General features: G+C 54.5%; 1 protein-coding gene across 1 annotated transcript; it reads left to right on the top strand.

The window, feature by feature from the left end:
- Window positions 1-11: 11 nt before the first annotated feature.
- On the top strand, window positions 12-27,484 carry MUC16 (mucin 16, cell surface associated). Its single transcript, XM_040653646.2, has 77 exons — window positions 12-24; window positions 240-382; window positions 489-556; window positions 948-1,120; window positions 1,221-1,259; window positions 1,510-1,652; window positions 1,759-1,826; window positions 2,218-2,390; window positions 2,491-2,529; window positions 2,780-2,922; window positions 3,029-3,096; window positions 3,488-3,660; window positions 3,761-3,799; window positions 4,050-4,192; window positions 4,299-4,366; window positions 4,758-4,930; window positions 5,031-5,069; window positions 5,320-5,462; window positions 5,569-5,636; window positions 6,028-6,200; window positions 6,301-6,339; window positions 6,590-6,732; window positions 6,839-6,906; window positions 7,298-7,470; window positions 7,571-7,609; window positions 7,860-8,002; window positions 8,109-8,176; window positions 8,568-8,740; window positions 8,841-8,879; window positions 9,130-9,272; window positions 9,379-9,446; window positions 9,838-10,010; window positions 10,111-10,149; window positions 10,400-10,542; window positions 10,649-10,716; window positions 11,108-11,280; window positions 11,381-11,419; window positions 11,670-11,812; window positions 11,919-11,986; window positions 12,378-12,550; window positions 12,651-12,689; window positions 12,940-13,082; window positions 13,189-13,256; window positions 13,648-13,820; window positions 13,921-13,959; window positions 14,210-14,352; window positions 14,459-14,526; window positions 14,918-15,090; window positions 15,191-15,229; window positions 15,480-15,622; window positions 15,729-15,796; window positions 16,188-16,360; window positions 16,461-16,499; window positions 16,750-16,892; window positions 16,999-17,066; window positions 17,458-17,630; window positions 17,731-17,769; window positions 18,020-18,162; window positions 18,269-18,336; window positions 18,728-18,900; window positions 19,663-19,689; window positions 19,906-20,054; window positions 20,137-20,204; window positions 20,519-20,691; window positions 21,195-21,221; window positions 21,347-21,489; window positions 21,605-21,672; window positions 21,973-22,145; window positions 22,476-22,639; window positions 23,299-23,366; window positions 23,797-23,951; window positions 24,461-24,624; window positions 24,736-24,800; window positions 25,443-25,618; window positions 25,720-25,764; window positions 26,336-26,415; window positions 27,282-27,484. Exons 1-77 carry the CDS (start codon window positions 12-14, stop codon window positions 27,375-27,377), a joined length of 8,160 nt encoding a protein of 2,719 aa, XP_040509580.2. The 3' UTR covers window positions 27,378-27,484.
- The last annotated feature ends 279 nt before the right edge of the window (window positions 27,485-27,763 follow it).

Raw genomic sequence — 27,763 nt, 5'->3', positions numbered from 1 at the left:
ACAGGGGCAGGATGCACCCAAAAGGCAACCGGTGCCTCGCGGGCCTCTCATCCCATGCAGATGTGGCTCTGGGACCGAGCTTGTGATCCCTGGGACAAGGGCAGAACCCGCCAGACTTTCCCATCCTAATGAGGGCCGGGGAGGAGGAATAGCTGGCCCGTCACTGCTGCCTTTGCCCACCCACTGCCTTCACAGCTGTCCCCCGGCACCGCCTCACTCCCCATCCGTGCTTCTTGCAGCTCCCACTCGTCCACCAACGACACCTGCAGGCCGCGAGCGTTTCACCGTCAACTTCACCATCACCAATCTCCCCTACGATCCCGACCTGCAGATTCCCCACTCGGCAAAGCTCAACGCCACCCAGAGGGTCATGACCACCTTGGTAGGTAACCCGCAACGCCGCCAAGGCCAGGACAGCTTGCCACTAGGACTGGAAGGTATCCAGGGATGCAAGCAGGGGTCTCATCAGAAACCTTTCTCGTTGGCAGCTCAACCGCCTTCTGAAGGACACCAGCATTGGCCCCAGTTTCCTTGGATGTGCAACGACAGCCTTCAGGTAGGGGAGTCAACCGAGTGTCCCTTCTCAGATGCCAGCACTCGGGGCCCCACAACACTTCTGCTCCGTCGCCACCAAGACCTTCTCCCTGCTGTCGTACTCCCTCACGACCTCAGCCCTCGTAGCCTCCCCTCGTGGCCATCCCCCTGACCCTCGGGTCATGGTGCTGACCAAAGAATGACTCCAAATGCTCCTCGTGCCCACGGCTTCCTGAAAAGAAGCCGTACTTTCAGGGGAGGCAGGAGGGGAACGGAGCCCCAGCTTGGCCTGACGGGGGAATACCGAGCATGCATTCACGCAGACGTACACATTCAGAAGCCGCAGAGCCGGTCGACTGCTGGGCAACGAGGTGCAGAAGCCAGGAGCTCAGGCATGGCTTTCTGTTTTCCAGGTCCGTGAGGCAAGGCAACAACACAGGCGTGGACCTGGTCTGCACCTACAGGAAGGAGCCCTCCAGCCCTGACTTGGACAGGGTGGGCCTTTACCACGAAGTGAGCAACAAGACCAGCGCCATCACGCGCCTGGGCCCCTACAGCCTGGACAGGACCAGCCTCTACGTCAACGGTGAACAAGGCCTCTCCTGCTGCCACCCTCTGGCAGCCTCCTCAGGCCCTCCGCCTTCCCCTCACGCAGCTCCAGCTCATGACTCTCTCTCTTCTTCCAGGTTACAACGAACAGCCAGTGACGCAGCCAGCAACGCCCAGTGAGTACCATACAGGGGCAGGATGCACCCAAAAGGCAACCGGTGCCTCGCGGGCCTCTCGTCCCATGCAGATGTGGCTCTGGGACCGAGCTTGTGATCCCTGGGACAAGGGCAGAACCCGCCAGACTTTCCCATCCTAATGAGGGCCAGGGAGGAGGAATAGCTGGCCCGCCACCGCTGCCTTTGCCCACCCACTGCCTTCACAGCTGTCCCCCAGCACCGCCTCACTCCCCATCCGTGCTTCTTGCAGCTCCCACTCGTCCACCAACGACACCTGCAGGCCGCGAGCGTTTCACCGTCAACTTCACCATCACCAATCTCCCCTACGATTCCGACCTGCAGATTCCCCACTCGGCAAAGCTCAACGCCACCCAGAGGGTCATGACCACCTTGGTAGGTAACCCGCAACGCTGCCAAGGCCAGGACAGCTTGCCACTAGGACTGGAAGGTATCCAGGGATGCAAGCAGGGGTCTCATCAGAAACCTTTCTCGTTGGCAGCTCAACCGCCTTCTGAAGGACACCAGCATTGGCCCCAGTTTCCTTGGATGTGCAACGACAGCCTTCAGGTAGGGGAGTCAACCGAGTGTCCCTTCTCAGATGCCAGCACTCGGGGCCCCACAACACTTCTGCTCCGTCGCCACCAAGACCTTCTCCCTGCTGTCGTACTCCCTCACGACCTCAGCCCTCGTAGCCTCCCCTCGTGGCCCTCCCCCTGACCCTCGGGTCATGGTGCTGACCAAAGAATGACTCCAAATGCTCCTCGTGCCCACGGCTTCCTGAAAAGAAGCCGTACTTTCAGGGGAGGCAGGAGGGGAACGGAGCCCCAGCTTGGCCTGACGGGGGAATACCGAGCATGCATTCACGCAGACGTACACATTCAGAAGCCGCAGAGCCGGTCGACTGCTGGGCAACGAGGTGCAGAAGCCAGGAGCTCAGGCATGGCTTTCTGTTTTCCAGGTCCGTGAGGCAAGGCGACAACACAGGCGTGGACCTGGTCTGCACCTACAGGAAGGAGCCCTCCAGCCCTGACTTGGACAGGGTGGGCCTTTACCACGAAGTGAGCAACAAGACCAGCGCCATCACGCGCCTGGGCCCCTACAGCCTGGACAGGACCAGCCTCTACGTCAACGGTGAACAAGGCCTCTCCTGCTGCCACCCTCTGGCAGCCTCCTCGGGCCCTCCGCCTTCCCCTCACGCAGCTCCAGCTCATGACTCTCTCTCTTCTTCCAGGTTACAACGAACAGCCAGTGACGCAGCCAGCAACGCCCAGTGAGTACCATACAGGGGCAGGATGCACCCAAAAGGCAACCGGTGCCTCGCGGGCCTCTCGTCCCATGCAGATGTGGCTCTGGGACCGAGCTTGTGATCCCTGGGACAAGGGCAGAACCCGCCAGACTTTCCCATCCTAATGAGGGCCAGGGAGGAGGAATAGCTGGCCCGCCACCGCTGCCTTTGCCCACCCACTGCCTTCACAGCTGTCCCCCAGCACCGCCTCACTCCCCATCCGTGCTTCTTGCAGCTCCCACTCGTCCACCAACGACACCTGCAGGCCGCGAGCGTTTCACCGTCAACTTCACCATCACCAATCTCCCCTACGATTCCGACCTGCAGATTCCCCACTCGGCAAAGCTCAACGCCACCCAGAGGGTCATGACCACCTTGGTAGGTAACCCGCAACGCTGCCAAGGCCAGGACAGCTTGCCACTAGGACTGGAAGGTATCCAGGGATGCAAGCAGGGGTCTCATCAGAAACCTTTCTCGTTGGCAGCTCAACCGCCTTCTGAAGGACACCAGCATTGGCCCCAGTTTCCTTGGATGTGCAACGACAGCCTTCAGGTAGGGGAGTCAACCGAGTGTCCCTTCTCAGATGCCAGCACTCGGGGCCCCACAACACTTCTGCTCCGTCGCCACCAAGACCTTCTCCCTGCTGTCGTACTCCCTCACGACCTCAGCCCTCGTAGCCTCCCCGCGTGGCCATCCCCCTGACCCTCGGGTCATGGTGCTGACCAAAGAATGACTCCAAATGCTCCTCGTGCCCACGGCTTCCTGAAAAGAAGCCGTACTTTCAGGGGAGGCAGGAGGGGAACGGAGCCCCAGCTTGGCCTGACGGGGGAATACCGAGCATGCATTCACGCAGACGTACACATTCAGAAGCCGCAGAGCCGGTCGACCGCTGGGCAACGAGGTGCAGAAGCCAGGAGCTCAGGCATGGCTTTCTGTTTTCCAGGTCCGTGAGGCAAGGCGACAACACAGGCGTGGACCTGGTCTGCACCTACAGGAAGGAGCCTTCCAGCCCTGACTTGGACAGGGTGGGCCTTTACCATGAAGTGAGCAACAAGACCAGCGCCATCACGCACCTGGGCCCCTACAGCCTGGACAGGACCAGCCTCTACGTCAACGGTGAACAAGGCCACTCCTGCTGCCTCCCTCCGGCAGCCTCCTCGGGCCCTCCGCCTTCCCCTCACGCAGCTCCAGCTCATGACTCTCTCTCTTCTTCCAGGTTACAACGAACAGCCAGTGACGCAGCCAGCAATGCCCAGTGAGTACCATACAGGGGCAGGATGCACCCAAAAGGCAACCGGTGCCTCGCGGGCCTCTCGTCCCATGCAGATGTGGCTCTGGGACCGAGCTTGTGATCCCTGGGACAAGGGCAGAACCCGCCAGACTTTCCCATCCTAATGAGGGCCGGGGAGGAGGAATAGCTGGCCCGCCACCGCTGCCTTTGCCCACCCACTGCCTTCACAGCTGTCCCCCGGCACCGCCTCACTCCCCATCCGTGCTTCTTGCAGCTCCCACTCGTCCACCAACGACACCTGCAGGCCACGAGCGTTTCACCGTCAACTTCACCATCACCAATCTCCCCTACGATTCCGACCTGCAGATTCCCCACTCGGCAAAGCTCAACGCCACCCAGAGGGTCATGACCACCTTGGTAGGTAACCCGCAACGCCGCCAAGGCCAGGACAGCTTGCCACTAGGACTGGAAGGTATCCAGGGATGCAAGCAGGGGTCTCATCAGAAACCTTTCTCGTTGGCAGCTCAACCGCCTTCTGAAGGACACCAGCATTGGCCCCAGTTTCCTTGGATGTGCAACGACAGCCTTCAGGTAGGGGAGTCAACCGAGTGTCCCTTCTCAGATGCCAGCACTCGGGGCCCCACAACACTTCTGCTCCGTCGCCACCAAGACCTTCTCCCTGCTGTCGTACTCCCTCACGACCTCAGCCCTCGTAGCCTCCCCTCGTGGCCATCCCCCTGACCCTCGGGTCATGGTGCTGACCAAAGAATGACTCCAAATGCTCCTCGTGCCCACGGCTTCCTGAAAAGAAGCCGTACTTTCAGGGGAGGCAGGAGGGGAACGGAGCCCCAGCTTGGCCTGACGGGGGAATACCGAGCATGCATTCACGCAGACGTACACATTCAGAAGCCGCAGAGCCGGTCGACCGCTGGGCAACGAGGTGCAGAAGCCAGGAGCTCAGGCATGGCTTTCTGTTTTCCAGGTCCGTGAGGCAAGGCGACAACACAGGCGTGGACCTGGTCTGCACCTACAGGAAGGAGCCTTCCAGCCCTGACTTGGACAGGGCGGGCCTTTACCATGAAGTGAGCAACAAGACCAGCGCCATCACGCACCTGGGCCCCTACAGCCTGGACAGGACCAGCCTCTACGTCAACGGTGAACAAGGCCACTCCTGCTGCCTCCCTCCGGCAGCCTCCTCGGGCCCTCCGCCTTCCCCTCACACAGCTCCAGCTCATGACTCTCTCTCTTCTTCCAGGTTACAACGAACAGCCAGTGACGCAGCCAGCAACGCCCAGTGAGTACCATACAGGGGCAGGATGCACCCAAAAGGCAACCGGTGCCTCGCGGGCCTCTCGTCCCATGCAGATGTGGCTCTGGGACCGAGCTTGTGATCCCTGGGACAAGGGCAGAACCCGCCAGACTTTCCCATCCTAATGAGGGCCGGGGAGGAGGAATAGCTGGCCCGCCACCGCTGCCTTTGCCCACCCACTGCCTTCACAGCTGTCCCCCGGCACCGCCTCACTCCCCATCCGTGCTTCTTGCAGCTCCCACTCGTCCACCAACGACACCTGCAGGCCACGAGCGTTTCACCGTCAACTTCACCATCACCAATCTCCCCTACGATTCCGACCTGCAGATTCCCCACTCGGCAAAGCTCAACGCCACCCAGAGGGTCATGACCACCTTGGTAGGTAACCCGCAACGCCGCCAAGGCCAGGACAGCTTGCCACTAGGACTGGAAGGTATCCAGGGATGCAAGCAGGGGTCTCATCAGAAACCTTTCTCGTTGGCAGCTCAACCGCCTTCTGAAGGACACCAGCATTGGCCCCAGTTTCCTTGGATGTGCAACGACAGCCTTCAGGTAGGGGAGTCAACCGAGTGTCCCTTCTCAGATGCCAGCACTCGGGGCCCCACAACACTTCTGCTCCGTCGCCACCAAGACCTTCTCCCTGCTGTCGTACTCCCTCACGACCTCAGCCCTCGTAGCCTCCCCTCGTGGCCATCCCCCTGACCCTCGGGTCATGGTGCTGACCAAAGAATGACTCCAAATGCTCCTCGTGCCCACGGCTTCCTGAAAAGAAGCCGTACTTTCAGGGGAGGCAGGAGGGGAACGGAGCCCCAGCTTGGCCTGACGGGGGAATACCGAGCATGCATTCACGCAGACGTACACATTCAGAAGCCGCAGAGCCGGTCGACCGCTGGGCAACGAGGTGCAGAAGCCAGGAGCTCAGGCATGGCTTTCTGTTTTCCAGGTCCGTGAGGCAAGGCGACAACACAGGCGTGGACCTGGTCTGCACCTACAGGAAGGAGCCTTCCAGCCCTGACTTGGACAGGGTGGGCCTTTACCATGAAGTGAGCAACAAGACCAGCGCCATCACGCACCTGGGCCCCTACAGCCTGGACAGGACCAGCCTCTACGTCAACGGTGAACAAGGCCACTCCTGCTGCCTCCCTCCGGCAGCCTCCTCGGGCCCTCCGTCTTCCCCTCACGCAGCTCCAGCTCATGACTCTCTCTCTTCTTCCAGGTTACAACGAACAGCCAGTGACGCAGCCAGCGACGCCCAGTGAGTACCATACAGGGGCAGGATGCACCCAAAAGGCAACCGGTGCCTCGCGGGCCTCTCGTCCCATGCAGATGTGGCTCTGGGACCGAGCTTGTGATCCCTGGGACAAGGGCAGAACCCGCCAGACTTTCCCATCCTAATGAGGGCCGGGGAGGAGGAATAGCTGGCCCGCCACCGCTGCCTTTGCCCACCCACTGCCTTCACAGCTGTCCCCCGGCACCGCCTCACTCCCCATCCGTGCTTCTTGCAGCTCCCACTCGTCCACCAACGACACCTGCAGGCCACGAGCGTTTCACCGTCAACTTCACCATCACCAATCTCCCCTACGATTCCGACCTGCAGATTCCCCACTCGGCAAAGCTCAACGCCACCCAGAGGGTCATGACCACCTTGGTAGGTAACCCGCAACGCCGCCAAGGCCAGGACAGCTTGCCACTAGGACTGGAAGGTATCCAGGGATGCAAGCAGGGGTCTCATCAGAAACCTTTCTCGTTGGCAGCTCAACCGCCTTCTGAAGGACACCAGCATTGGCCCCAGTTTCCTTGGATGTGCAACGACAGCCTTCAGGTAGGGGAGTCAACCGAGTGTCCCTTCTCAGATGCCAGCACTCGGGGCCCCACAACACTTCTGCTCCGTCGCCACCAAGACCTTCTCCCTGCTGTCGTACTCCCTCACGACCTCAGCCCTCGTAGCCTCCCCTCGTGGCCATCCCCCTGACCCTCGGGTCATGGTGCTGACCAAAGAATGACTCCAAATGCTCCTCGTGCCCACGGCTTCCTGAAAAGAAGCCGTACTTTCAGGGGAGGCAGGAGGGGAACGGAGCCCCAGCTTGGCCTGACGGGGGAATACCGAGCATGCATTCACGCAGACGTACACATTCAGAAGCCGCAGAGCCGGTCGACCGCTGGGCAACGAGGTGCAGAAGCCAGGAGCTCAGGCATGGCTTTCTGTTTTCCAGGTCCGTGAGGCAAGGCGACAACACAGGCGTGGACCTGGTCTGCACCTACAGGAAGGAGCCTTCCAGCCCTGACTTGGACAGGGTGGGCCTTTACCATGAAGTGAGCAACAAGACCAGCGCCATCACGCACCTGGGCCCCTACAGCCTGGACAGGACCAGCCTCTACGTCAACGGTGAACAAGGCCACTCCTGCTGCCTCCCTCCGGCAGCCTCCTCGGGCCCTCCGTCTTCCCCTCACGCAGCTCCAGCTCATGACTCTCTCTCTTCTTCCAGGTTACAACGAACAGCCAGTGACGCAGCCAGCGACGCCCAGTGAGTACCATACAGGGGCAGGATGCACCCAAAAGGCAACCGGTGCCTCGCGGGCCTCTCGTCCCATGCAGATGTGGCTCTGGGACCGAGCTTGTGATCCCTGGGACAAGGGCAGAACCCGCCAGACTTTCCCATCCTAATGAGGGCCGGGGAGGAGGAATAGCTGGCCCGCCACCGCTGCCTTTGCCCACCCACTGCCTTCACAGCTGTCCCCCGGCACCGCCTCACTCCCCATCCGTGCTTCTTGCAGCTCCCACTCGTCCACCAACGACACCTGCAGGCCACGAGCGTTTCACCGTCAACTTCACCATCACCAATCTCCCCTACGATTCCGACCTGCAGATTCCCCACTCGGCAAAGCTCAACGCCACCCAGAGGGTCATGACCACCTTGGTAGGTAACCCGCAACGCCGCCAAGGCCAGGACAGCTTGCCACTAGGACTGGAAGGTATCCAGGGATGCAAGCAGGGGTCTCATCAGAAACCTTTCTCGTTGGCAGCTCAACCGCCTTCTGAAGGACACCAGCATTGGCCCCAGTTTCCTTGGATGTGCAACGACAGCCTTCAGGTAGGGGAGTCAACCGAGTGTCCCTTCTCAGATGCCAGCACTCGGGGCCCCACAACACTTCTGCTCCGTCGCCACCAAGACCTTCTCCCTGCTGTCGTACTCCCTCACGACCTCAGCCCTCGTAGCCTCCCCGCGTGGCCATCCCCCTGACCCTCGGGTCATGGTGCTGACCAAAGAATGACTCCAAATGCTCCTCGTGCCCACGGCTTCCTGAAAAGAAGCCGTACTTTCAGGGGAGGCAGGAGGGGAACGGAGCCCCAGCTTGGCCTGACGGGGGAATACCGAGCATGCATTCACGCAGACGTACACATTCAGAAGCCGCAGAGCCGGTCGACCGCTGGGCAACGAGGTGCAGAAGCCAGGAGCTCAGGCATGGCTTTCTGTTTTCCAGGTCCGTGAGGCAAGGCGACAACACAGGCGTGGACCTGGTCTGCACCTACAGGAAGGAGCCTTCCAGCCCTGACTTGGACAGGGCGGGCCTTTACCATGAAGTGAGCAACAAGACCAGCGCCATCACGCACCTGGGCCCCTACAGCCTGGACAGGACCAGCCTCTACGTCAACGGTGAACAAGGCCACTCCTGCTGCCTCCCTCCGGCAGCCTCCTCGGGCCCTCCGCCTTCCCCTCACGCAGCTCCAGCTCATGACTCTCTCTCTTCTTCCAGGTTACAACGAACAGCCAGTGACGCAGCCAGCAACGCCCAGTGAGTACCATACAGGGGCAGGATGCACCCAAAAGGCAACCGGTGCCTCGCGGGCCTCTCGTCCCATGCAGATGTGGCTCTGGGACCGAGCTTGTGATCCCTGGGACAAGGGCAGAACCCGCCAGACTTTCCCATCCTAATGAGGGCCGGGGAGGAGGAATAGCTGGCCCGCCACCGCTGCCTTTGCCCACCCACTGCCTTCACAGCTGTCCCCCGGCACCGCCTCACTCCCCATCCGTGCTTCTTGCAGCTCCCACTCGTCCACCAACGACACCTGCAGGCCACGAGCGTTTCACCGTCAACTTCACCATCACCAATCTCCCCTACGATTCCGACCTGCAGATTCCCCACTCGGCAAAGCTCAACGCCACCCAGAGGGTCATGACCACCTTGGTAGGTAACCCGCAACGCCGCCAAGGCCAGGACAGCTTGCCACTAGGACTGGAAGGTATCCAGGGATGCAAGCAGGGGTCTCATCAGAAACCTTTCTCGTTGGCAGCTCAACCGCCTTCTGAAGGACACCAGCATTGGCCCCAGTTTCCTTGGATGTGCAACGACAGCCTTCAGGTAGGGGAGTCAACCGAGTGTCCCTTCTCAGATGCCAGCACTCGGGGCCCCACAACACTTCTGCTCCGTCGCCACCAAGACCTTCTCCCTGCTGTCGTACTCCCTCACGACCTCAGCCCTCGTAGCCTCCCCTCGTGGCCATCCCCCTGACCCTCGGGTCATGGTGCTGACCAAAGAATGACTCCAAATGCTCCTCGTGCCCACGGCTTCCTGAAAAGAAGCCGTACTTTCAGGGGAGGCAGGAGGGGAACGGAGCCCCAGCTTGGCCTGACGGGGGAATACCGAGCATGCATTCACGCAGACGTACACATTCAGAAGCCGCAGAGCCGGTCGACCGCTGGGCAACGAGGTGCAGAAGCCAGGAGCTCAGGCATGGCTTTCTGTTTTCCAGGTCCGTGAGGCAAGGCGACAACACAGGCGTGGACCTGGTCTGCACCTACAGGAAGGAGCCTTCCAGCCCTGACTTGGACAGGGTGGGCCTTTACCATGAAGTGAGCAACAAGACCAGCGCCATCACGCACCTGGGCCCCTACAGCCTGGACAGGACCAGCCTCTACGTCAACGGTGAACAAGGCCACTCCTGCTGCCTCCCTCCGGCAGCCTCCTCGGGCCCTCCGTCTTCCCCTCACGCAGCTCCAGCTCATGACTCTCTCTCTTCTTCCAGGTTACAACGAACAGCCAGTGACGCAGCCAGCGACGCCCAGTGAGTACCATACAGGGGCAGGATGCACCCAAAAGGCAACCGGTGCCTCGCGGGCCTCTCGTCCCATGCAGATGTGGCTCTGGGACCGAGCTTGTGATCCCTGGGACAAGGGCAGAACCCGCCAGACTTTCCCATCCTAATGAGGGCCGGGGAGGAGGAATAGCTGGCCCGCCACCGCTGCCTTTGCCCACCCACTGCCTTCACAGCTGTCCCCCGGCACCGCCTCACTCCCCATCCGTGCTTCTTGCAGCTCCCACTCGTCCACCAACGACACCTGCAGGCCACGAGCGTTTCACCGTCAACTTCACCATCACCAATCTCCCCTACGATTCCGACCTGCAGATTCCCCACTCGGCAAAGCTCAACGCCACCCAGAGGGTCATGACCACCTTGGTAGGTAACCCGCAACGCCGCCAAGGCCAGGACAGCTTGCCACTAGGACTGGAAGGTATCCAGGGATGCAAGCAGGGGTCTCATCAGAAACCTTTCTCGTTGGCAGCTCAACCGCCTTCTGAAGGACACCAGCATTGGCCCCAGTTTCCTTGGATGTGCAACGACAGCCTTCAGGTAGGGGAGTCAACCGAGTGTCCCTTCTCAGATGCCAGCACTCGGGGCCCCACAACACTTCTGCTCCGTCGCCACCAAGACCTTCTCCCTGCTGTCGTACTCCCTCACGACCTCAGCCCTCGTAGCCTCCCCTCGTGGCCATCCCCCTGACCCTCGGGTCATGGTGCTGACCAAAGAATGACTCCAAATGCTCCTCGTGCCCACGGCTTCCTGAAAAGAAGCCGTACTTTCAGGGGAGGCAGGAGGGGAACGGAGCCCCAGCTTGGCCTGACGGGGGAATACCGAGCATGCATTCACGCAGACGTACACATTCAGAAGCCGCAGAGCCGGTCGACCGCTGGGCAACGAGGTGCAGAAGCCAGGAGCTCAGGCATGGCTTTCTGTTTTCCAGGTCCGTGAGGCAAGGCGACAACACAGGCGTGGACCTGGTCTGCACCTACAGGAAGGAGCCTTCCAGCCCTGACTTGGACAGGGTGGGCCTTTACCATGAAGTGAGCAACAAGACCAGCGCCATCACGCACCTGGGCCCCTACAGCCTGGACAGGACCAGCCTCTACGTCAACGGTGAACAAGGCCACTCCTGCTGCCTCCCTCCGGCAGCCTCCTCGGGCCCTCCGCCTTCCCCTCACGCAGCTCCAGCTCATGACTCTCTCTCTTCTTCCAGGTTACAACGAACAGCCAGTGACGCAGCCAGCGACGCCCAGTGAGTACCATACAGGGGCAGGATGCACCCAAAAGGCAACCGGTGCCTCGCGGGCCTCTCGTCCCATGCAGATGTGGCTCTGGGACCGAGCTTGTGATCCCTGGGACAAGGGCAGAACCCGCCAGACTTTCCCATCCTAATGAGGGCCGGGGAGGAGGAATAGCTGGCCCGCCACCGCTGCCTTTGCCCACCCACTGCCTTCACAGCTGTCCCCCGGCACCGCCTCACTCCCCATCCGTGCTTCTTGCAGCTCCCACTCGTCCACCAACGACACCTGCAGGCCACGAGCGTTTCACCGTCAACTTCACCATCACCAATCTCCCCTACGATTCCGACCTGCAGATTCCCCACTCGGCAAAGCTCAACGCCACCCAGAGGGTCATGACCACCTTGGTAGGTAACCCGCAACGCCGCCAAGGCCAGGACAGCTTGCCACTAGGACTGGAAGGTATCCAGGGATGCAAGCAGGGGTCTCATCAGAAACCTTTCTCGTTGGCAGCTCAACCGCCTTCTGAAGGACACCAGCATTGGCCCCAGTTTCCTTGGATGTGCAACGACAGCCTTCAGGTAGGGGAGTCAACCGAGTGTCCCTTCTCAGATGCCAGCACTCGGGGCCCCACAACACTTCTGCTCCGTCGCCACCAAGACCTTCTCCCTGCTGTCGTACTCCCTCACGACCTCAGCCCTCGTAGCCTCCCCTCGTGGCCATCCCCCTGACCCTCGGGTCATGGTGCTGACCAAAGAATGACTCCAAATGCTCCTCGTGCCCACGGCTTCCTGAAAAGAAGCCGTACTTTCAGGGGAGGCAGGAGGGGAACGGAGCCCCAGCTTGGCCTGACGGGGGAATACCGAGCATGCATTCACGCAGACGTACACATTCAGAAGCCGCAGAGCCGGTCGACCGCTGGGCAACGAGGTGCAGAAGCCAGGAGCTCAGGCATGGCTTTCTGTTTTCCAGGTCCGTGAGGCAAGGCGACAACACAGGCGTGGACCTGGTCTGCACCTACAGGAAGGAGCCTTCCAGCCCTGACTTGGACAGGGTGGGCCTTTACCATGAAGTGAGCAACAAGACCAGCGCCATCACGCACCTGGGCCCCTACAGCCTGGACAGGACCAGCCTCTACGTCAACGGTGAACAAGGCCTCTCCTGCTGCCTCCCTCTGGCAGCCTCCTCGGGCCCTCCGCCTTCCCCTCACGCAGCTCCAGCTCATGACTCTCTCTCTTCTTCCAGGTTACAACGAACAGCCAGTGACGCAGCCAGCGACGCCCAGTGAGTACCATACAGGGGCAGGATGCACCCAAAAGGCAACCGGTGCCTCGCGGGCCTCTCGTCCCATGCAGATGTGGCTCTGGGACCGAGCTTGTGATCCCTGGGACAAGGGCAGAACCCGCCAGACTTTCCCATCCTAATGAGGGCCGGGGAGGAGGAATAGCTGGCCCGCCACCGCTGCCTTTGCCCACCCACTGCCTTCACAGCTGTCCCCCGGCACCGCCTCACTCCCCATCCGTGCTTCTTGCAGCTCCCACTCGTCCACCAACGACACCTGCAGGCCACGAGCGTTTCACCGTCAACTTCACCATCACCAATCTCCCCTACGATTCCGACCTGCAGATTCCCCACTCGGCAAAGCTCAACGCCACCCAGAGGGTCATGACCACCTTGGTAGGTAACCCGCAACGCCGCCAAGGCCAGGACAGCTTGCCACTAGGACTGGAAGGTATCCAGGGATGCAAGCAGGGGTCTCATCAGAAACCTTTCTCGTTGGCAGCTCAACCGCCTTCTGAAGGACACCAGCATTGGCCCCAGTTTCCTTGGATGTGCAACGACAGCCTTCAGGTAGGGGAGTCAACCGAGTGTCCCTTCTCAGATGCCAGCACTCGGGGCCCCACAACACTTCTGCTCCGTCGCCACCAAGACCTTCTCCCTGCTGTCGTACTCCCTCACGACCTCAGCCCTCGTAGCCTCCCCTCGTGGCCATCCCCCTGACCCTCGGGTCATGGTGCTGACCAAAGAATGACTCCAAATGCTCCTCGTGCCCACGGCTTCCTGAAAAGAAGCCGTACTTTCAGGGGAGGCAGGAGGGGAACGGAGCCCCAGCTTGGCCTGACGGGGGAATACCGAGCATGCATTCACGCAGACGTACACATTCAGAAGCCGCAGAGCCGGTCGACCGCTGGGCAACGAGGTGCAGAAGCCAGGAGCTCAGGCATGGCTTTCTGTTTTCCAGGTCCGTGAGGCAAGGCGACAACACAGGCGTGGACCTGGTCTGCACCTACAGGAAGGAGCCTTCCAGCCCTGACTTGGACAGGGTGGGCCTTTACCATGAAGTGAGCAACAAGACCAGCGCCATCACGCACCTGGGCCCCTACAGCCTGGACAGGACCAGCCTCTACGTCAACGGTGAACAAGGCCACTCCTGCTGCCTCCCTCCGGCAGCCTCCTCGGGCCCTCCGCCTTCCCCTCACGCAGCTCCAGCTCATGACTCTCTCTCTTCTTCCAGGTTACAACGAACAGCCAGTGACGCAGCCAGCAACGCCCAGTGAGTACCATACAGGGGCAGGATGCACCCAAAAGGCAACCGGTGCCTCGCGGGCCTCTCGTCCCATGCAGATGTGGCTCTGGGACCGAGCTTGTGATCCCTGGGACAAGGGCAGAACCCGCCAGACTTTCCCATCCTAATGAGGGCCGGGGAGGAGGAATAGCTGGCCCGCCACCGCTGCCTTTGCCCACCCACTGCCTTCACAGCTGTCCCCCAGCACCGCCTCACTCCCCATCCGTGCTTCTTGCAGCTCCCACTCGTCCACCAACGACACCTGCAGGCCACGAGCGTTTCACCGTCAACTTCACCATCACCAATCTCCCCTACGATTCCGACCTGCAGATTCCCCACTCGGCAAAGCTCAACGCCACCCAGAGGGTCATGACCACCTTGGTAGGTAACCCGCAACGCCGCCAAGGCCAGGACAGCTTGCCACTAGGACTGGAAGGTATCCAGGGATGCAAGCAGGGGTCTCATCAGAAACCTTTCTCGTTGGCAGCTCAACCGCCTTCTGAAGGACACCAGCATTGGCCCCAGTTTCCTTGGATGTGCAACGACAGCCTTCAGGTAGGGGAGTCAACCGAGTGTCCCTTCTCAGATGCCAGCACTCGGGGCCCCACAACACTTCTGCTCCGTCGCCACCAAGACCTTCTCCCTGCTGTCGTACTCCCTCACGACCTCAGCCCTCGTAGCCTCCCCTCGTGGCCATCCCCCTGACCCTCGGGTCATGGTGCTGACCAAAGAATGACTCCAAATGCTCCTCGTGCCCACGGCTTCCTGAAAAGAAGCCGTACTTTCAGGGGAGGCAGGAGGGGAACGGAGCCCCAGCTTGGCCTGACGGGGGAATACCGAGCATGCATTCACGCAGACGTACACATTCAGAAGCCGCTGAGCCGGTCGACCGCTGGGCAACGAGGTGCAGAAGCCAGGAGCTCAGGCATGGCTTTCTGTTTTCCAGGTCCGTAAGGCAAGGCAACAACACAGGCGTGGACCTGGTCTGCACCTACAGGAAGGAGCCCTCCAGCCCTGACTTGGACAGGGTGGGCCTTTACCACGAAGTGAGCAACAAGACCAGCGCCATCACGCGCCTGGGCCCCTACAGCCTGGACAGGACCAGCCTCTACGTCAACGGTGAACAAGGCCTCTCCTGCTGCCTCCCTCTGGCAGCCTCCTCGGGCCCTCCGCCTTCCCCTCACGCAGCTCCAGCTCATGACTCTCTCTCTTCTTCCAGGTTACAACGAACAGCCAGTGACGCAGCCAGCAACGCCCAGTGAGTACCATACAGGGGCAGGATGCACCCAAAAGGCAACCGGTGCCTCGCGGGCCTCTCGTCCCATGCAGATGTGGCTCTGGGACCGAGCTTGTGATCCCTGGGACAAGGGCAGAACCCGCCAGACTTTCCCATCCTAATGAGGGCCGGGGAGGAGGAATAGCTGGCCCGCCACCGCTGCCTTTGCCCACCCACTGCCTTCACAGCTGTCCCCCAGCACCGCCTCACTCCCCATCCGTGCTTCTTGCAGCTCCCACTCGTCCACCAACGACACCTGCAGGCCACGAGCGTTTCACCGTCAACTTCACCATCACCAATCTCCCCTACGATTCCGACCTGCAGATTCCCCACTCGGCAAAGCTCAACGCCACCCAGAGGGTCATGACCACCTTGGTAGGTAACCCGCAACGCCGCCAAGGCCAGGACAGCTTGCCACTAGGACTGGAAGGTATCCAGGGATGCAAGCAGGGGTCTCATCAGAAACCTTTCTCGTTGGCAGCTCAACCGCCTTCTGAAGGACACCAGCATTGGCCCCAGTTTCCTTGGATGTGCAACGACAGCCTTCAGGTAGGGGAGTCAACCGAGTGTCCCTTCTCAGATGCCAGCACTCGGGGCCCCACAACACTTCTGCTCCGTCGCCACCAAGACCTTCTCCCTGCTGTCGTACTCCCTCACGACCTCAGCCCTCGTAGCCTCCCCGCGTGGCCATCCCCCTGACCCTCGGGTCATGGTGCTGACCAAAGAATGACTCCAAATGCTCCTCGTGCCCACGGCTTCCTGAAAAGAAGCCGTACTTTCAGGGGAGGCAGGAGGGGAACGGAGCCCCAGCTTGGCCTGACGGGGGAATACCGAGCATGCATTCACGCAGACGTACACATTCAGAAGCCGCAGAGCCGGTCGACCGCTGGGCAACGAGGTGCAGAAGCCAGGAGCTCAGGCATGGCTTTCTGTTTTCCAGGTCCGTGAGGCAAGGCGACAACACAGGCGTGGACCTGGTCTGCACCTACAGGAAGGAGCCTTCCAGCCCTGACTTGGACAGGGTGGGCCTTTACCATGAAGTGAGCAACAAGACCAGCGCCATCACGCGCCTGGGCCCCTACAGCCTGGACAGGACCAGCCTCTACGTCAACGGTGAACAAGGCCTCTCCTGCTGCCTCCCTCTGGCAGCCTCCTCGGGCCCTCCGCCTTCCCCTCACGCAGCTCCAGCTCATGACTCTCTCTCTTCTTCCAGGTTACAACGAACAGCCAGTGACGCAGCCAGCAACGCCCAGTGAGTACCATACAGGGGCAGGATGCACCCAAAAGGCAACCGGTGCCTCGCGGGCCTCTCGTCCCATGCAGATGTGGCTCTGGGACCGAGCTTGTGATCCCTGGGACAAGGGCAGAACCCGCCAGACTTTCCCATCCTAATGAGGGCCAGGGAGGAGGAATAGCTGGCCCGCCACCGCTGCCTTTGCCCACCCACTGCCTTCACAGCTGTCCCCCAGCACCGCCTCACTCCCCATCCGTGCTTCTTGCAGCTCCCACTCGTCCACCAACGACACCTGCAGGCCACGAGCGTTTCACCGTCAACTTCACCATCACCAATCTCCCCTACGATTCCGACCTGCAGATTCCCCACTCGGCAAAGCTCAACGCCACCCAGAGGGTCATGACCACCTTGGTAGGTAACCCGCAACGCCGCCAAGGCCAGGACAGCTTGCCACTAGGACTGGAAGGTATCCAGGGATGCAAGCAGGGGTCTCATCAGAAACCTTTCTCGTTGGCAGCTCAACCGCCTTCTGAAGGACACCAGCATTGGCCCCAGTTTCCTTGGATGTGCAACGACAGCCTTCAGGTAGGGGAGTCAACCGAGTGTCCCTTCTCAGATGCCAGCACTCGGGGCCCCACAACACTTCTGCTCCGTCGCCACCAAGACCTTCTCCCTGCTGTCGTACTCCCTCACGACCTCAGCCCTCGTAGCCTCCCCTCGTGGCCATCCCCCTGACCCTCGGGTCATGGTGCTGACCAAAGAATGACTCCAAATGCTCCTCGTGCCCACGGCTTCCTGAAAAGAAGCCGTACTTTCAGGGGAGGCAGGAGGGGAACGGAGCCCCAGCTTGGCCTGACGGGGGAATACCGAGCATGCATTCACGCAGACGTACACATTCAGAAGCCGCAGAGCCGGTCGACCGCTGGGCAACGAGGTGCAGAAGCCAGGAGCTCAGGCATGGCTTTCTGTTTTCCAGGTCCGTAAGGCAAGGCAACAACACAGGCGTGGACCTGGTCTGCACCTACAGGAAGGAGCCCTCCAGCCCTGACTTGGACAGGGTGGGCCTTTACCACGAAGTGAGCAACAAGACCAGCGCCATCACGCGCCTGGGCCCCTACAGCCTGGACAGGACCAGCCTCTACGTCAACGGTGAACAAGGCCTCTCCTGCTGCCTCCCTCTGGCAGCCTCCTCGGGCCCTCCGCCTTCCCCTCACGCAGCTCCAGCTCATGACTCTCTCTCTTCTTCCAGGTTACAACGAACAGCCAGTGACGCAGCCAGCAACGCCCAGTGAGTACCATACAGGGGCAGGATGCACCCAAAAGGCAACCGGTGCCTCGCGGGCCTCTCGTCCCATGCAGATGTGGCTCTGGGACCGAGCTTGTGATCCCTGGGACAAGGGCAGAACCCGCCAGACTTTCCCATCCTAATGAGGGCCAGGGAGGAGGAATAGCTGGCCCGCCACCGCTGCCTTTGCCCACCCACTGCCTTCACAGCTGTCCCCCGGCACCGCCTCACTCCCCATCCGTGCTTCTTGCAGCTCCCACTCGTCCACCAACGACACCTGCAGGCCACGAGCGTTTCACCGTCAACTTCACCATCACCAATCTCCCCTACGATTCCGACCTGCAGATTCCCCACTCGGCAAAGCTCAACGCCACCCAGAGGGTCATGACCACCTTGGTAGGTAACCCGCAACGCCGCCAAGGCCAGGACAGCTTGCCACTAGGACTGGAAGGTATCCAGGGATGCAAGCAGGGGTCTCATCAGAAACCTTTCTCGTTGGCAGCTCAACCGCCTTCTGAAGGACACCAGCATTGGCCCCAGTTTCCTTGGATGTGCAACGACAGCCTTCAGGTAGGGGAGTCAACCGAGTGTCCCTTCTCAGATGCCAGCACTCGGGGCCCCACAACACTTCTGCTCCGTCGCCACCAAGACCTTCTCCCTGCTGTCGTACTCCCTCACGACCTCAGCCCTCGTAGCCTCCCCTCGTGGCCATCCCCCTGACCCTCGGGTCATGGTGCTGACCAAAGAATGACTCCAAATGCTCCTCGTGCCCACGGCTTCCTGAAAAGAAGCCGTACTTTCAGGGGAGGCAGGAGGGGAACGGAGCCCCAGCTTGGCCTGACGGGGGAATACCGAGCATGCATTCACGCAGACGTACACATTCAGAAGCCGCAGAGCCGGTCGACCGCTGGGCAACGAGGTGCAGAAGCCAGGAGCTCAGGCATGGCTTTCTGTTTTCCAGGTCCGTGAGGCAAGGCGACAACACAGGCGTGGACCTGGTCTGCACCTACAGGAAGGAGCCCTCCAGCCCTGACTTGGACAGGGTGGGCCTTTACCACGAAGTGAGCAACAAGACCAGCGCCATCACGCGCCTGGGCCCCTACAGCCTGGACAGGACCAGCCTCTACGTCAACGGTGAATTTTTTTTTTTTTTTCCGTCGTTTTTTGTTGCATTCTTAATTTTTTTCTGAGTATCTCCTTTTTTTTCATTTTAATTTTATGATTTTTTTTCTTTAGTTTTTTTTTTCTAAGGAGCTTTTTTCAGTTTTATTGATTTTTTTGAAGTATTAATTTTTGTCAAGTTGTATTTGTTCATGTTTAGCTTTTTCTGTATAGTTCATTGTGAATAGTTTCAGAGCTCACCTTGGTGTACTTCTTATCTGATACTAGCATGCTTTACACATGACCTTTTTCTCTTCTTGATTCTCATTTTTATTGGTACCCTCTGTTGCTTACAGCATTGTTCTTTTTGTTGACCAAGACATTTTTGTAATGAGTTAGACAATGTTTTAATACATCTGAGATAATATTCGGTCATTGAAACTCCTCTGCAGGGTTTCAGTCACAGCACCCTTCCATTAGAATGTGAGAAGTGTTTGTGCAAATCTCTTAAATGTAGGATTTTGCTTTTGGGTTGTCTTGTGCAGAACCAGGAGTCTGAATTGTGCATTGTGAGTCCCTTCCTAAACACGATGTTATACGATCCTTTGATTTCATTATCTCTCAGAACAGATAGCATAAAGCAGATGGCAAAAACTGTCAGCCTCACTAAGTTAAAACAATCACAATCCCTGAAGTCATTAGGAACGTGACATGTTTGGTACTGCTGCTCTTGATCAGTTGGAGCCAGAAGACATTCTTGGAATATTGTCCTAATGATTGATCATTTCTTTTCAGATTACAGTGAACCACGTGATCTGTCATGTAAGTATATTAAAACTTATCTGTCAAACTACTCAGAGGTATAATTGTCTTTTTTTTCTGATTTTGCTGTGTTCATGAGATTAGCAGATACCTCCAGTTTGTGATCATGTTCATAATTTTCTTACCTAAATGTTAAAAAAATAGATAATATTGCATCTTATGATGGTTTTCTTGTTTGTTTTTGCTTATCTGCATAATATTTGTTCTCTCTTACAGTGGAAAAGCCATTCAACACTCAAACCCCAGGACAAATAATACAGCAATTCACAGTGAACTTCACCATAACCAACCTCAGGTTCACTACAGACCTAGGGAGATCACATTCTGCTAAATTCAATTCTACCAAGAAAATAATGCAGCATTATGTAAGCTAACATCATGGTGTTCTTAACTGAAATCACCCAATGTTTTGCATCACCCATACTCACAGACACCTTTTCTTGTCAGATTGACCCTCTGCTTCAGAAAAGCAGCATTGGCCCTGATTTCATTGGCTGCAAAGTAATACTATTCAGGTAAGCAATGCAGCTGGAAGACAAATGGATTTACTTAAGTTTGACTGATACTTGAAACGTTATTTTCCTTTTTCAAGAAGTCAGCATCATTACAATAAAGCTTTTATGCATTTTTCTATGTGCTTAATCTTACAAAGCCTTTGTGCTATAGTACCAACATCTCAGTATAACTTCTGCAGTTTATCTCTAACAACTGTGGACAGATTTTAATTGCTTTTATTTTCTTGTTTTTCTTCTCTTTTTAATCACGTCAGAAGAAAACCCACAGATTTTTAGAACCACTAACAGAAACTTGATTCTACTTGATTTCTCAGGTCAGTGACGAATAGTGATAGCACAGCAGTAGACAGCATCTGCAGCTATGGAAACGGCTCCCAAGTGCCCAATTTTGACAAAGCTACAGTTTACCAAGAACTAAAGAACATGACAAACAACATCACCAAATTAGGAATCTATAAACTGGACAAGGAGAGCCTCTATGTCAACGGTAAGTGCATAGTTTGCAGTCCTCCAGGCACCAGAGCAGTCTGGAACCACTCCGGGCTTTAGGAAACTCTTCAGTTAAAGAATAATAAAAGTAAACATAAGGAAAAGGTGACCCCTCTAGAATTTTCTGTCTGATTTGTGTAAGATGAAGTGTTTGCTTCCAAGAGCGTTTTCACATTGACGTTTTTGAAGATTTTAATTTCTATGTTGCACTGAAGAGTGAATTAATTTTAGGCTTGACAAAAATCATTCACTTGCAAATGTTCATTTCACCTGATTTCTCTACCCCACTAATACTTAATTTAAAGCAATATGTGTATTTTCTCACTGTAGTCCTTCATAATATAAAAGGCTCCTACCGCTCAAGCAAGAATTTAACAGATTCACAGCCTCAGGGACTGGTTCTGATGATTCATTCCTGAATCATCCATTTAATTATCCCCTCTTTCATTCTTTAAGTGTATAGTTCACTCACAGAATATTTCTCTTGCATTTCCTTTTCAGGTTATAACAAACCACTCCAGAGATCACGTAAGTGTTTTGCCAAAAACAGGTTCCTTGGAGTAGTCTTGGTTTGAAAGGATTGTGAACGTCTTTGAAACCAAGTACAGCTTTTTGTAAAGCAAAATCATAATCCTTCTCCCATGTGATTACAGATCTGAGCATAACTACTGCTCCAAGCCCAACAACCAGCCATTTCACACTTAATTTCACCTTGACCAACTTCCAATATACTGCAGATCTGGATGCACCAAATTCCCGCAGATTCATTTCCACTGAGAAAGTTATCAAACATTATGTAAGTCTGGCTCTGGCCTTGCCCATTTTGAGTTACCGTGGTGATCTGGTCTGCGTTAAACTCAGGATATGCTTTCAAGTTCTCAAATTTACTTTATTACTGTTATTTTAAATAGATTGACCCTCTGTTCAAAAGAAGCAGCATAAGGTCTGTCTACACAGGATGCAAAGTGATGGGATTTAGGTAAGATTCCTGAAAGCTCAATTATCTATTTGTCTGTTCTCACACAACTTACATTTGCATAAGTTACTACACGTGAAGATGCCAGAAAACAGAAGCCAGTGGCAACTGCTTCCCTATCCACAAATTTATCAATGGTAAAATTATTTTGGTATCAAAATGCTGCTGCCACAGTTCTTCACATTCCACTGAAATATATATCATGAGCTCAGCTGTGCAGTTATTGATAGCCACAGGAATTACACAGGGTGTTCTGCAAGCATCAGCAGCATCCTAAACAACGTGTCTGACGTTTTCACTCAGGTCTGGGAGGCACAGGAGTGACACAGGTGTGAATGCTGTCTGCAGCTACAAGAACAATGGCAGCATGGCCAGGTTTGACAGAGAAACAGTTTATCATGAGCTAAGCACCATGACAAATGGCGTCACCAAACTAGGGCACTTCAGCCTAGAGAAGAACAGTCTGTACGTTAATGGTAAGCATGCATAAGCAGTAAAAAGCAATGATTATGGTGTCACTTGGAGAGTACTCCTCATTCTTACACTCCATCAGGGCTTGAGTACTAATGAACTTTTCCCTTTGGCTTGTTCAGATTCAGTATGTTTTGGCATTAAGGCAAAAAAAATAAATAAAAGCCAACATGTTGTTGCTGGTCTAAGAGCACTTAGATCCCTTAAATTATACAAATTCCTGCACAACATCTTTGTTACATCATATGAACTAAACAGAGGCATGACCATATTGCTTTTGCGGTGTGCATAGATTTGCTGTAAAAATAAAAGCACTTTACCTTTTTTTAATTTAGGTTTCCACCTCCCAGACACAGCTACCACCAGAAAACCTGTCTTGAATAAAGCTCCAGCCATAACAGGATACAAACTGAGCTTTAGAATAGTCAACGAAAACTTAACTAACCCAGACTCTCAGTCTCCAGAATACAAAGCAGCACTGGAAAGCATCAGTAAAAAGGTAAAGAGCTGCAGTTCAAATACCACCATATTTGCACTGGTCAACTTTTGCAGCAACTACTGTATATTTAATTAAACTAGTGTTTACTTAATTAAAAATAAAAACCACCACATTTGGGAACAAAATTTTCTAGAACCTAAAAAATGAGATTGGCTTTTCAGACAGTTAAATTTTTCAGTTTACATGTGGTTTTAGGAAACTACCTCCATCCAAAGATATGCACCATGAAATTTAAATGTAGTCACTCAGCACTGTAGTCACATAGCCACCAGCTCAGAACTCAGCACATTCATAATTAATTGCTGAGAAACGAACATGTTCTCTTCATCACCAATCCGTCAACAGACCAACCTGATAAAGCCTTAGGTAGCTTTTGATTTTTAAATGAAGTCATAATATTCTGTGCTTTAAGATCCCAGTCTGTTCCATCCATGAAATATGGACCAAGATGACAGCCATCAGTCAACAGATTGCACAGTTTAACAGTAGCAGCTTGTCTAGATAAGACAAAAAGGACTACCAAGCTGGAAGTCAGACCCCATCACCAGAAGGCACACTCAGAAAAAATAACATTGTTCCACAGCTACAGGCCCTCCTGCTGCCCTAAAGCATCTACCAGAGGTCCAGAACTCATTATTCACATGACATTTTTCTTTCAGCTGAACCAATTATACCGTCAGAGCAACCTGCAAGGCCAGTTCCTAAACTGCAGCATCACAAGACTAAGGTCTGTAATACAATTTTATTTAAAAAGTTTTAAAAGATTGCAACCCCCTGGCACTGTTCTCCAGCTGCCAAGTACCATCATCCTTTGCAGAATTCCACCTGTCCATTAACAGTTTGGTTCATGCCTTTTCAGCTTCCTAGAATTCATCAGTTTGAATTCTTCCTAACTGATGCAAACTTAGACACAGTCAGAATTTTTTGTAGGGTATCCCCAGATCAGTATTTACTGATTGCCATCAGCAATTTTACCCATTAAGAATGAGGACTGAAGGGTGACTCTGCACCTTCTGCCTTCCTCCTCTGAACTTGGACTGCTAATTTTTAAGAGAGAGCATTGGGCATATCTCCAGTGTTCTGCTTTCATGGGAAGAGGCTTGGACAAGAGACTGGCTAGCAGATTTTTAACTCAGAACCTCTGTTTCTGTCCATAGGGTTGGATCCATAGTGGTTGACTGCAATTGCTTCTTCCAGCAAGAGCCCAGCATCAACAGGGTAGAGGTTGAAAAGGCTTTTCAGAATGGGACTTCAAATACAACGGGACTATGGTTGGGGAGCAGCTACCAGTTGCAAGAATTCTCAGTAGACGGTACATACAGTTCAAATCTCAGCTGCCCTGTTTCCACTCAGTTCAACCCACTGCCACAGAATCCCCCATTTTCTTCTCTAACTCAGGGAAAAGTCTATTACTAAGCTGAATACTGAACTGAGGTCAGAGTGGAGCCACTTTTTTGACCCACTCAGTCTGGCTCAGTCTAATCCTTTGGTCCTCAATTGCTCCTGTGACTATTCAATGCTAAACAAGAAAAAAATGAAGAGATGACTACTTACGATAACTTCAAGCATTGCGGAATAAACAGATCTACCTTTTCCCAAATGTACAACTCCAGAAGAACCAACTAGCTTAGTACTTTGCTGAAAGACCGGTATTTCAAAGAGCAGTTCAGGAATTTGCTGTCAGATCCCAGTGCAACTCACTTTCTATTAACCTGTTAGGACTTCATCACATTTTTCCAACTAAGCGCTCCAAGCACCACTGATTGGCAGCAGAACCTGTTTCTCTTTCTCAGAGTTTACCCTAACTCTTTCACTTTCCAGGCTTGGAACTAGCAATTGAAGCAGCAACCAACAAAACACCTCTCAAGTCTGAGAAGGAAAGCTTCAGATTGAAATTCAGAATCACCAACCTTCCATACTCCCCAGAACTGCAGGACTCCAGGTCACAGATGTACCAAGAGAGCAAAGAGAAAATTGAGAAAGAGGTAAGTTAATTCCAATAATTCCAAGCTATTGCTTGGAATGATTTCCCTGTCCAAATTAAAGATGCATTAAATCTACTTGTTTTCCTCAATTGTTCTGTTTCTTCCCATCAGCTCGATGTATTCAGAAGTAGCAGCATGAAGAACAACTTTGCTGGCTGTACCGTGGAGAGCTTTGGGTATGACCTACTTTGGAAGCGTTTTCATTTCATCCAGAAACAGTACTTAAGCAGAAATGGCAGTCAGAGCTACCGCCATGCTGTTCACACCTCATTGTCAATATCTGTGCTCTTGATGGCACCTAAAACATGCTCATTCTCTCCTTTGGCCTATTCAAATAACCTAAAAATTAAACACGTTCACAAATGGTCACAATAACAGACTGCCCTGAGGTCTAAATCTACTGTATCTTCTCCACCATCTCTTTGGAGAAACAAACAAACAAAGCTGATTTCTCTTAAAAATGCCTGGGATTGAGTGATTGGGTGGATTTCACAAGGCTAGGGAGGTGGTGGGGTCACTGTCCTGGAGGTGTTTAAGAAACATGGAGATGTGGCACTGAGTGATGTGGTCAGTGGGCATGGTGGGATGGGCTGGGGTTGGACTGGGTGATCTTAGAGGTCTTTCCCAACCTGAACGATTTGATGATTCTAAGGCTATTTGAGTGCCTTTCTCATCCAGCTCAAACTACAAAAACTAGTCTACGATCATGAAACATTACTTGCTATCTGCAAGCATGAATCTGAGGCTGAACCCCTCTCCCCAACTCGGTGCTTCTTTCCTCTTGTCCTATAACAATGATTCTGGCTTTCATCCTCCAGGCCTGTCCATGAGAAACCTTACACAAGCATCGCCTCTGTCTGCAAATTCACACATGACCCCTTCTCAAGGGCTTTACAAAAGCAAGAGGTGTACAAGGAGCTGCAGCGCTTGACAGATGGGTTCACCAAGCTGGGCCCCACCTATGAGCTGGATGAGCAGAGTTTAGTGGTTGAAGGCAAGTGCTCCCAGGATGACTTTGCAGGAACTTTTGTTACTTTTGTTTTTGTCACCTCTGTAGCGCCCTGTTTCTCAACTGTCCCACCCTTTCTTTTCCAGATTACTCTTCGCTCACAACAGCGGAACAAGAGTCCAAAAGATCTGGTAAGTGTTTTTGTTTTCAGAGTGATTCACCCTAAAGCCACCACACACTTGAGCTACAGTAAATTAGCATCATTTACTTCAAATGGAGCTGGGACCTGTGGAAAAGCCTGGAAATCCAGGAATCGTGGGAGGCAAACAGTGCTGTGAGCACAGCCATAGCTTCACTACCAGCAGTAAACAGGAAAAAGTAGTACTCAGAAAAAGTTTCTTTTCCTCTCACCATCCACAGCTAACTATAGTTAGTTTTGCTGGCACTGAGCCCTGTCCTGACCCTGAAGGTGTCCAGGAGACAACTTAGTTCCAGGAGTGTTCAGAGAGACAATCTGAGGGCTCCACTGCTCCTTGAGTTGCATTTGAAGTTTGGGTTTTTGTACATCCTTGCCATTCTTAACACCACCAAGGCACGTTTGTTCTGTGGCCAAGGAGGGCTAGATGCAACCTTCCAGTGATTGTGCCTCACCTGTCTGTTTGTGCAGTACTTCTGAACTGCCCCAGGGCAAGATCTCTTTCTGTCCAAGGTAAAACAACTACACGTCCAAAAAACTAATGTGCTCCTATTTTGCCTCTGCAGAGCTTCAGTTCTGGGCAATAATCCTCATCTGTGTTTTTGCCCTGCTTGGGTTCATTCTCCTCCTGTTGTTATGCTTCCTGGTAAGTGGCCCTTTTGCTCTCATACCTCACTTTTGGCTGTAGCAGAGCCCAGCAATCTGAGTTGCTGCAGGAGGGACTGTCAGACAGCCACAGGAAGCATGGTGGGAGCAGTACCCCAACATGCACAGCCACAGCAAACCCCATGCCAAATCCTCCTCCAGTTACTGTCTGGTTTCTCAAACTCACGCACACGAGCATGGGGAAGGATATTTATACCTTGCTAAACAGATTTCTAGGGAAAGAGGCAGTAGATCACAAATGAGATCCAGAGTCTTTTGCAGAAAGAAAAATAAAAAACCAAAAAGTAAGGTGCAAGCAGGTTGAACAGAGGATCTCCTACAACACTCCTCTTCAACCTCAACCCTGTTCAGAATAATTAAGTTACAGATCGAAGGAATATAGAAGAAATTACCTACAGGTAATCAGAACCAGAATTCTGTTCTCAATGCTCTTAACGCAGCCTGTAGCAGCACTGCTGGACTGCATTCCAGCTGCATCCCTTTGGAAACTGCAGAGCAGATCCTTTTTGATCATTGATCCTTATTTAATAGGAGTCAGTATCTTAATAGTACAGTTTCATCAGCAGCTGTGTTTGCTTTGCTCAGCCTACAGAGAACATGGATTCCTGCCCTTGGTGGTTTGGGAGTAAAAATTAGTCAGCAGGATTGAGAAGAAAAAGCTCAGATTTAAAACTAGGGACTGTGTGGGATTCTGCCTGCGCAGCCTTGGCAAGAGGCTCCTTCACCAAGTCCTCTGCCTGACAGATGGAGGGACATCTCATGGCAGGGTGGTTTGGGACTGTTTAATGAAATTTGCCTTTTGCAAACTTTTTTTTTTTGCCATTAACATTATTCCTTTCCCACCAGATTGCCTTTTGCCTAAGAAGAAAGTCAGATCTGTACCAGGTTCAGCAGGGCATGTACGGTGTGTTCTTCCCACATCTGGGCACAAAAGTCCATTGACAGAACAGGTGAAGTATTGTCTTCAAGGACCTGTTCATCCATTCATGAAGGAAAAATGTTTACGAGCACTAGAAAAATGTTTCTTTAATAAATTATGTTTAGCATTTTTTCCTTGTCTTGGGGTAAATCTTTGCACTCTTACCACAACTATTTTCATACTATGGGAAACTGCCAACAGTTTCATCCCAAGGCAGAAAATGCATCTGTCCCACCAAGATCTCCGATTGAGCATCCTACAGTGTAGGGCCTGATGTAACTTTTATGGAGACTAGGACTTCTCCTGCCCTTCCAACCACAGCAGTGCCATGAGCTCTGCACACCTCAACTTGCTGCAGAGCACAGGGGGAGCTGGTGCTGATCTCTAGGTAATTATTTGGTGCTATCAT

The sequence above is a fragment of the Gallus gallus genome, chromosome 28 (assembly GCF_016699485.2).
Source record: "Gallus gallus isolate bGalGal1 chromosome 28, bGalGal1.mat.broiler.GRCg7b, whole genome shotgun sequence".
Lineage (NCBI taxonomy): Eukaryota > Metazoa > Chordata > Aves > Galliformes > Phasianidae > Gallus > Gallus gallus.
The sequence above is the reverse complement of the archived record's forward strand: the minus strand, read 5'-3'. Positions and strand labels throughout refer to the sequence as shown.

Excerpts from the sequence above, each read along its gene's own strand:
- MUC16 (XM_040653646.2), top strand. Across the intron at positions 14,527-14,917 it reads TGTGCAACGACAGCCTTCAG|GTCCGTAAGGCAAGGCAACA; the intron begins GTAGGGGAGTCA and ends TCTGTTTTCCAG. Across the intron at positions 17,770-18,019 it reads GACGCAGCCAGCAACGCCCA|CTCCCACTCGTCCACCAACG; the intron begins GTGAGTACCATA and ends TGCTTCTTGCAG.